Genomic DNA, 8,981 nt, shown 5'->3' on the forward strand with positions numbered 1-8,981 from the left:
GGGGGTGGGGGGGTAGGGTAGAGGGCGAGGGGGCGGGCTTCGGATCACGTGTGCAGGCGCCGGAAGTAGTGAGGACTACGCGGCTGCGCCGGAAGTGGCGAGTGGCCTGACAACTCCTCATGCCGGCGGCTGGCGGGGCGCGGCACGGTGGTGACTGAGCTGCGAGCCTGGCGGGCGGGCGCCGAGCCCCGGCCTGCCCTCCGCGTGCCCCCCGGGCTCTGCACCCCTGATGCTGCGCGGGTGCTGAGCCCGCCCCGGCCCGGACAATGGTGAAGTATTTCCTGGGCCAGAGCGTGCTCCGGAGTTCCTGGGACCAAGTGTTCGCTGCCTTCTGGCAGCGGTACCCGAATCCCTATAGGTATGTAGCCTGGCTCCCCCCTCTCTGTTTGGAGATTGAAGTGTGGGGCCGGGTAGGACTCGACGTCGAGTCCGAGGTAGGGGATCGCCGGAACCGTGGCAGTCTTTAGGGCAAGAGGGACCTATCGGGAAGCGGGCAGGCCAGGCCTGCAAGGTCCTGGAAGGAGACTGGGCCTGGGCGGCGATTTACTTGAGGCCCTAGTCTAAAGGTCTCTCATCTCGGGGTAATGAGACAGGAAGAGGCTGCGGCACAGGAATTGGGAGGGATCCTGAGGTTGGAATTTTGAGCGCTCGCCTACTCCTCTGCCTGTGGCGCTCTCCAGCGGTGCAGTAAACCAGGAAGGCCAGCCCTGCTGGAATTCCCAGGAATCCAGGTCAGCGAGGGGGCAGAAGTTGGAATTTGCCCTGGGATAGGTTCCAGCGACTCTACTTCAGGTCTGAGCCACAACACAGATCACTCTGCAAGTTCGGGGAAGGCCTGGCCATTCTGGCCAGGGTGCTCCAGATGGGAACTCCAACGGGCAGTCTCTCAGAGGCGGGCTCCCGAGGGTCACCTTTACTCTGACACCTGCAGCAAACATGTCTTGACGGAAGACATAGTGCACCGGGAGGTGACCCCTGACCAGAAGCTCCTGTCCCGGAGACTCCTGACCAAGACCAACAGGATGCCCCGCTGGGCCGAGCGACTGTTTCCTGCCAATGTTGCTCACTCGGTGTACATCCTGGAAGACTCTATTGTGGACCCTCAGAACCAGACCATGACCACCTTCACCTGGAACATCAACCACAGCCGGCTGATGGTGAGACCCCCTTGGCCCCACCACCCCACCCTCAGAAGTAGAGTTCTGGGTACATGTGGCTAGGGAGCCAGTGATGCTGAGGGAGGGAGGCAGTGGTTTTCAAACAGGAATCCATCGAGCCATAAGGGTTCCTAGAGGATCTGGGCCTCTTACCTCACGTGGCTAGAGGACTCACACTCGGGTGTCTTACGAACTTCTGCCTGAGATTTGGGGGCAAGAGGGTTCTATATACCTTTGATCTCTTGCCTTTAAAGCTTGAAAAGCCACGGTTTAAGGAACATTCTACAGCATTTTCCCACATATGAGTACTCTGAAGCTTTGAGAAAACTTTTATTCTTTCTCAGCTAATCTTCACAATAATCCTGGGAGGTGGGTGTTACTCTTTCTTGTGCAAAGAGAAAAGTGAATCTCAGAGAGGGGAAGTGCCCTACAAGGTTACAGAGTGGGCAGGCAGCTTAGTATACTTCCCCAGAGTTACCCGAAGGCCTCACAGCAGACTACCTTGGGCACTACCTCTGTGTTTCCTAAATTACCCAGGTAGTGAGCCTGCTGTGAGAAATGTCTCTCAGTCCACCTGTGAGACAGGTCTTTGAAATGTTTCTCTTGGAAGCACTGGTCCACTTTCTCCTCTCTGGAAATCTGACAATTGCCAGATTTCCATTTTTATTTGGACTGCTAGGGAGCTCAAGAGCTGCATCGGGTGAAAGGCAGGCTAAAAACACTGCACACATCTAGACATAAAGGTACAAAGCAAAATTCAGGGCCATGGTGGAGCTGGAAGGCCCTTTGCTGATCTCAGCAGAGTCCATGTGCCTTCTAGTTTTAATGGTCAGAGTAGAAGTTGTAGGGAGCAAAATGACCAGATTTCCGTTCTTGCTCTTTTTGTAAATGCAGCTTGGGATGCAATAAGGTAAAGGAATGAACTTTCATTTTATTGCTTTCTCTCATGAAGAAGTAGGGGATCAAATTTATGTCAAGTTGACAAAATGAAAGACTGGCACACGATTGTGGTTGGCCTGCTCCCTGCATAGGTGGTGGAGGAACGATGTGTTTACTGTGTGAACTCTGATAACAGCGGCTGGACCGAAATCCACCGGGAAGCCTGGGTCTCCTCTAGTTTATTTGGTGTCTCCAGAGCCGTCCAGGTAAGCAGCATTGTGGGGGTGCTGGGGCTCCAGGGCATTTGATATAGAAACTGGGCTGGGGGTCAATGGGCAGCTCAGAATCCTTTCCCTTCTCACCTTTTGCCAGGAATTTGGTCTCGCCCGGTTCAAAAGCAATGTGACCAAGACAATGAAGGGTTTTGAATATATCTTGGCCAAGCTGCAAGGTAAGAGTTCTGGGCACTGCTCGGGGGAACCTCCCAGGCAGAGGCTGGCGTCAAGTCCTAGCTGCCCTGACTGGTGTGGAGCCTGGGACTGTCACTGCCCCGTTCTAAGCCTGGAACTCTTCCTCTGTGTGCCCTGGGGCAAATGCCCCCTTTCCAATGGGGCCTGGCCTGCAGGAGGTGAATGTTGCGGGGAGTGATTGTGTGGGTCTTCTTGGCATCCTCTGAAGCCAGCCCCCTGCCCTTTGCTGCAGGTGAGGCCCCTTCCAAAACCCTTGTTGAGACAGCCAAGGAAGCCAAGGAGAAGGCAAAGGAGACAGCACTGGCAGCTACAGAGAAGGCCAAGGACCTTGCCAGCAAGGCAGCCACTAAGAAGCAGCAGCAGCAGCGGCAGTTTGTGTAGCAAGCCCAGGTCCTGGTGTGGCAGCACACCAGACTCCCCAGCTCCAATCCCCTGCCTTCCCCCTGTAGTTTATTATTAAACGTCAACTTCCAGCCCATTCTGCTCTCTAGGTGGTGGCTTGGGGGTGGTGTCTTGTTTGGCATCTACATGCACCGGACACGTTACCTACATCTGGGCAAGGTCTACTGTTTCCTGCATCGGGCAGCACAGGACCGAGGCACAGAGAGGTGCCATGACTTACCCAGCGTCACAGATAGCATGCAGGCAAAGTGATCATAAATGCTAGACTGTAAGCTCCATGAGGGCAGTTACCTTTGTTTTGTTCTCTTATATGTCCCAAGTATCTGGAACAATACTAGCACATAATAGGCACTCAATAAATACTTGTTGAATTCAGTCAGCCCCAGCTCGGGAGTCAGAAAGCTTTGCTTCGAATCTCAACTCCACTGTTTGCTGGCTTTGGACCTCAGGCAAATCAGATCATTCAGCCTCAGTCCCACCTACAAAGTCAGGACAGATGGCCCCTGAGCTATGAAGATTAAAGACGCACTGCTGGGCACAGGCAACAGTGTTAGTGGTGGATCATTTCCTCTTTCCTGGTTTGTGGCTGGGAGTTACCCCATTTTCAGGCAAAACCATGGGCAGGAAGTTAAGAAAGAGTCTTTTAATGAAAATACTGTACAGTATCTGGGGTAAAGGCCAGCAGCCTTGTCTAGAAAGGAACATGAGGGTCCAAGAGGCTTCCTGTCCCCATGGGGACAGCAGAGCCAAGTGCTACAAAAAAAAATCACCTGGAAGGGCAGCCTAGGCCCAAGCAGCCTGCCTGCAGGGCTCAGGGGAGGCCAAGCCCCCTCCCCCAGCAGGGACTGTGGCCGCAGTGGGCCAGGGGAGAGCACCTGTTCCCATACAAGGGTCCTTTTAGTCCATTACAACAGGAGGTGACTCCAAGCAGCCCTAGAGGATTGGGGAGGGCTCCTGCCTGGCCGAGTGGAGCAGCGGGTGGTCTGGGGCCTTGGAGGTCATAGCCAGGCGCCGCTGTGCGAGTAGCTGTGCTCCTGGCCGGCACTGAAGCCCTGCAGCAACTCTGCCTCACCCCCGAACACCAGGCTCTCCACGTCCACCTCCAGCTCCTCTGCACAGGGACAGGTCCAGTCAGGAGACCTGGCCTCGCTGCCCACCCCACCCCTCTGCCTCAGGGCACTCACCTTGGTCTGAGTCAGAGCGCTCCGAAGAGAGGCCTGAGGAGTCCAGGCTGTCTGCCCGCAGCCGCTCCCGTTCACCCACCCCTGTGGGCCCCCGGAGCTGTTCCAGCTGCTGCCGCAGGCTCTGCTGCCTGCTTCGCAGCTTCTCCTTGAGCCTCCGGGCCCGCTGCTCCTGTTCTTCAAGCTTCTGCAGATCCCAAAGGAGCATGGGGCTGTGGTCAGCTGCCTGGGGGGCCAGGGCCTCACCCCAACACCACTCAGGAGCGGGCCATGGCTACTTGGTGACTGCCTGCTCCAGATGGGGACCTCACTAAATCTAGGCCCCAAAGGGTGGCTCCCACATCCTCCAGGCCCTCCTGCCCCATGTGAATGGCCTGCGAGTGCTGTCTAGCTGGGTGGGGGAGGGAGAGCAACACAATTTCAAAGACCTTTGGGACCTAGTCAGGTGATGTGAAGGAGTGGCGTGTGCTGGTATCAAGCAAGAGGTATGGGAGGGACGAACTATGGCACACTGGTAAGTGTGTACTCCAGCTGAAAGAGAGGGCCACCTCCAGATTCCAGCCAATTACTGCCACATGGAAACAGGCCCCGTGCTGCCAGATCTCCCAGTTTCTCTTAAGAGAGCTGGAAAGTCACGTTTCATGTCAAATATCCTTTTAAGTGCTGCCAACTAATTTAAACGTTTAGAAAAGTACAGGCTAAACAAAAAGCTACCAGTTTGTAACTCCTGGTCAAGACCCTCCCAAGATCCCTAAATTTTCAGCATTCATCTCCCCTGACCCCCACCAAGGCTCAACCAGCCCCAAGTACTAGGAACTGGAAGGCCAAGGGTTCTCACATCAGAGTCCTCTGGGCAGGAGCCTGCAGTCAGTCAACAAGGAGAGCACAGGGCAAGGGGGCACTGGGACTGGGTGTAGAAGTATGAGTAAGAGCTGCCTGGGGTAAGATTGGTGGGCAGGAGCAGCCAGGCAGAAGGAGACCAGGAAGAGCACAGAGAGTTTGGCTTTTTTATGGGGAATGGAGAAGAGATGAAACGAAAAAAGCAGGCCAGTGGCAAGGCCTGAGTTGTGAAGGGCCTTGAGTTCACAGGAAATAAGGCCTGAGACTGTCCTGTCAGGAGCCATGGAAGTTTTTCAGTAGGAGACGGACCTGGACAGATCTATGTGATGCAAAGAACATCCTAAGGCAATGCACAGGACAGCCTGGTGGAGGCAAAACAGGAAGCAGGGAGTCCAGGAGAGGGGTGGTAGGGCTTCAAGGAAGGAGCGATCCCCAGGTCCTGCCCACCAGCCAGTCAGCACCTGAGGGGCACACACCATCCAAGAACCAGGCCAGGCAAGCTCCATGTGAGAAACGGGCCTGCTATCCAGCCATGGTGTTATTCAGCCACCATAACAGGAATTCAGGCACCTATGGAACAGTGCGGACAGTTGCCACACTGTGATTTATTTGCCACATAGCACATTCATCTGTTTCTGCCACAACCCCCTGTGCCTAGAAGGGCCTGGCAGAGCAGGAGCTCAATAAATACTTGTTGGAGGAAAGAATGCAAGTCAGGAGACCTGGGCCTGGGTTCTGAATCTGCCTCTCATGAGCTGGGTTGTGCCTCCATTTCTTCCTCTGACAAAAGGGCCTGGAAAGGCCTCTATTATTTCCAACACTGCTCCCCATCCCATCACTTTCTGTGGCTGCCTGGAGCTTTGAGTCAGCACAGCCCACTCATGTCCACCAGGGGGCAGCAGCAGGGCTCTGGGAACAAGGGTGACTGTCCCTCTCAGCGTCTTACCCCTCCTGGCCTCTGGAGCTGCCTTCTAAAGTGGCTTCAGGAGAGACTGCCTAAAACAGGCCTTGAAGGACAGGGGAGAAAAAGAGTGAGGACCAGCCCTCTACAGTCCAAGGGGGCCTTACACATGACCCAACAGCCATGCCCTCCATGCTGAGGAGGAAAGGAAGTCCAGAGAGGCTAAGTACCCAGCCCAGGGCCTAACAGTTGGGATGGAAGTAGTAATATTGGGTCGTTGGGAAAGTCATGACGTATTTTCTATGTTCTTCAATGCAAAAATGCGTCATGACTTTCCTGACGACCCAGTAGCTATAAAAACAACAGTGAACATTTACTGGGCAAACACTGAACCTTAAGCCTCAGAACAATCCTGAGTTATTTTTTGCTTTTCTTCACATTTAAAAATTAAATTTGGAAACTAAAAGCACGGAGAACTGCTCCTTATCACACATTGAGGCTATGACCTCAGGCCTCTCTCTCCAGTTCCACCCTGCTCCTCCCCACTATCTCTTTGCACCTGTCCTGGCAAGCTGGCCCCAGGGTGCAGGGGTAGCCCCTTACCTGGATGTGCATCCTGGCCCGGCGCAGAAGGCTCAGTGTGGTGTATCGGGCACAGTCAGCCCCCAGGGGCATCTGCTGCTTCAGCTGCTCCAGGCACTGTTTCAGCTGGGCCCTCCTGCAGGAGAAGGGATCTGGAGGGCAGTGCCAGCCCAGTCTTGCTAGCCAGAGGGCTGGCAGGGGAGGCCAGGCCAGAGGGAGCTGTTCCTGGTGTCTGGTACTGTCAGGGCAGGGCTGGGACTCACCTGCGCTTCTCCAGCTCATTGTGCACAGACCTGCCAATGCCAGGGAGGATGGGGTGAAGGAGTGTCGGCTGCTGCCCACACCCTCAGTCCCAGGCTCCCAGGGGCTCAAAATCCACTCACTACAGATGCCTGCCCCAAACTAGCTCATTGTGGGGACCTTGTGCTTGCCTTGGGCACCTGAATTGCCAGATGGAAGCAGAGACACATGGGTCCTGGGGGGGAGGGGGGGAGGACGCAGCAAATGCTGAGAGGCCTGCCTGGGTGGCTGTGGGGTCCAAATGAAGCCCCTATCAGCAGTCAGGAAGGGCTTCCTGGACAGAGGTGACAATTGAGCTGAGCCAGAAACACAAGTTACCCAAAGCAGGTAGTGAAGGGAAGTATTTAAATTGGAGGGAACAGCATGTGCAAAAGGTTGAGATGAGGAGAGAAAAGGAGGAAGTCTGTGAGGGAAAGTGAGTGGTTTGATATGTGGAATGTAGGAGTGTGAGTGGAAGCGGGACCCCAGAACTGTCTTGTTCACACTTCCTCGCATACCAGGGTTACTCAAGAAATAGCCCTTGGATGAATAGAAGGGTGTGTGTTTGGAGGATGGAGAGATGGCAGGAGGGGTCTAAATGTCTCCAGAGTAGGGTACCTGGCCCAGAAGATGCAAGCAACAAGGAGGAAGTGGGCCGAGGAGAGGCCCGAGAAGGGATGGCGCCCATCCCCCGCTCCGTCGCCCCCCCGGCCCTCCTCACCGCCCACTGTCCAGCGCGCCAGGAGCTTGTGGGGATCGCTTCCTCCTCCTGTGGATCGGCCCCGTACTGCGGTGAGGGCACAGAGATGCGTAGCCATGTTCAGCCTCTGCCAGAAAGAGCCCCCACCCGAGTCAGGCTGGGGCTGGTCCCAGCAGGCGCCCCTGGAACGGCACAGTCAGGGAGGGAAGAGCTCTTGGCGCCAGGGCCATTTCCTCAACCCCTCACAGCCCAACCGCCCGCAGACCCTTCTCTAATTGAGGGTAGGGATGTCCTGGGACTACTGCCCCAACTCCATGCATGCATCCTTCCAGTTAGGAGCCAAGTCCAGCCCAGGCCCGTGTCAGCGAGGTCGCCGCCTGGAGTCCGGCCAAAGGTTCTTCTGCCTCACCTCTCTCGCGGCGTTCCAGGAACTCGGCTGCCTGCAGCAGGACCTGGATGTTGCTAGCCACAGGTTCCATGTCGGCGACAGCTGGCGGCGGGCTGTCCTGGGGCGCAGGCGGGAGGGGCGACTGCACCACTTTTGTTACAATGTAACTGACACGGTGCTACAAACACTAGCGCACGGCCCCGCCCCCTGGACGGCCCGCCCCCTGGACGGCCCAGCTCTTGGCCCCGCCCCTCTGGAACGCTCCGGGACTGCAGCCCGCCCCCTCGGACTCCCGCAGAGCGTCCTCGGGCGCCAGCTCCAGGTCCAGCCTTTGGGCCAACTCCCGGGCTAGGGGGTGATGTGTCTTGCCCACTTTGCTCAGTGATCCGGCACCGGCTACTTGGCGTCTCTGGGCCTCAGTTTCCAGCCCATACTTGTGGCGAGGGCACACCGAATGATGCTCTGAGGGCCCGTGGTTCCCAGGAGGCCCCTGGCCGGGCCGCTGCACGTGGGCGCCGCGAAGGCGGGGCGGGCGGGCGGCCTAGACCATTTGCAGGTCGCCTCCTGCGGCTTGCCGTCACCTTCGGGGCGGGGCCGGGGAGCCTCTGAGTCACTATTGGCTGCGCGCGGCCCCGCCCTCCTCCGCCGCTGGTCAACACGTTCGGGCGGGAAAAGAAGCAGGTTTCAAATTTGAAAACCCGGTGGTGGGGGCGGGGCTGAGCGGGGAACAGGACTGCAGTGCGCAGGCGTCGGGGGAGGGGGCGCAGATCCAGTTCAGCGCTTCAGGGTCTGTGCCCTGGCCTGCTGGCCATCTGCCCCTGTGCGGCCCGCTGGGCCTCAGCTTCCCAACTGTGATTCATGGGAATAGTCTCCTGGCTCCTCCTCTTCTTCACCTGCAGGGCAGCTACTGTCGCCACGAAACGTCAGTAGTGTGTCGACCTCCCTAGCCCCCCATACCCTGGAAGCACGCAAACTGGCTGGCTAGGAGAGCCCTGGGTTCTGGAGCCGACGGAGTTGGGTTCCTCTCCTGTCACCGCTGCTTCTCAGCTCTGTGAGTTGGGAAGTGACTTCCCTCCTGTAAGCTCGGGAAGCCGTGCGACAGTGTTGCTAATGGATCAGAGCCCATTCCTGTGCCGTGCCCAGTAGGTAAGAGGAGAGGATTTCTACGTCGAAGGGCACTACTCGCTGGTTTCTTCCTCCCA

At 56.9% G+C, this 8,981-nt stretch overlaps 2 protein-coding genes across 3 annotated transcripts; one reads left to right on the plus strand and one right to left on the minus strand.

Moving 5' to 3' along the window:
* Positions 1–67: 67 nt before the first annotated feature.
* On the plus strand, positions 68–3,293 carry PRELID1 (PRELI domain containing 1). Its single transcript, XM_019655539.1, has 5 exons — positions 68–358; positions 932–1,157; positions 2,189–2,302; positions 2,409–2,487; positions 2,739–3,293. Exons 1-5 carry the CDS (start codon positions 267–269, stop codon positions 2,885–2,887), a joined length of 660 nt encoding a protein of 219 aa, XP_019511084.1. The 5' UTR covers positions 68–266; the 3' UTR covers positions 2,888–3,293.
* A 262-nt stretch (positions 3,294–3,555) lies between these two features.
* Positions 3,556–8,208, minus strand: MXD3 (MAX dimerization protein 3). Of its 2 annotated transcripts, XM_019655556.1 has the most exons (7): positions 8,153–8,208; positions 7,801–7,897; positions 7,413–7,518; positions 6,676–6,705; positions 6,434–6,548; positions 4,093–4,276; positions 3,556–4,019 (listed from the first exon to the last, which is right to left on the minus strand). In XM_019655556.1, the coding sequence occupies exons 2-7, from the start codon at positions 7,868–7,870 to the stop codon at positions 3,907–3,909; spliced, it is 618 nt and encodes a 205-aa protein (XP_019511101.1). In that variant the 5' UTR covers positions 7,871–7,897; positions 8,153–8,208; the 3' UTR covers positions 3,556–3,906. The 2 variants fall into 2 exon arrangements, with proteins under 2 accessions (XP_019511101.1, XP_019511102.1); XM_019655557.1 differs by lacking the exons at positions 6,676–6,705; positions 8,153–8,208 and having other exon boundaries at positions 7,801–7,959.
* Between the last annotated feature and the right edge of the window lie 773 nt (positions 8,209–8,981).

The sequence above is a fragment of the Hipposideros armiger genome, unplaced genomic scaffold (assembly GCF_001890085.2).
Source record: "Hipposideros armiger isolate ML-2016 unplaced genomic scaffold, ASM189008v1 scaffold_242, whole genome shotgun sequence".
Lineage (NCBI taxonomy): Eukaryota > Metazoa > Chordata > Mammalia > Chiroptera > Hipposideridae > Hipposideros > Hipposideros armiger.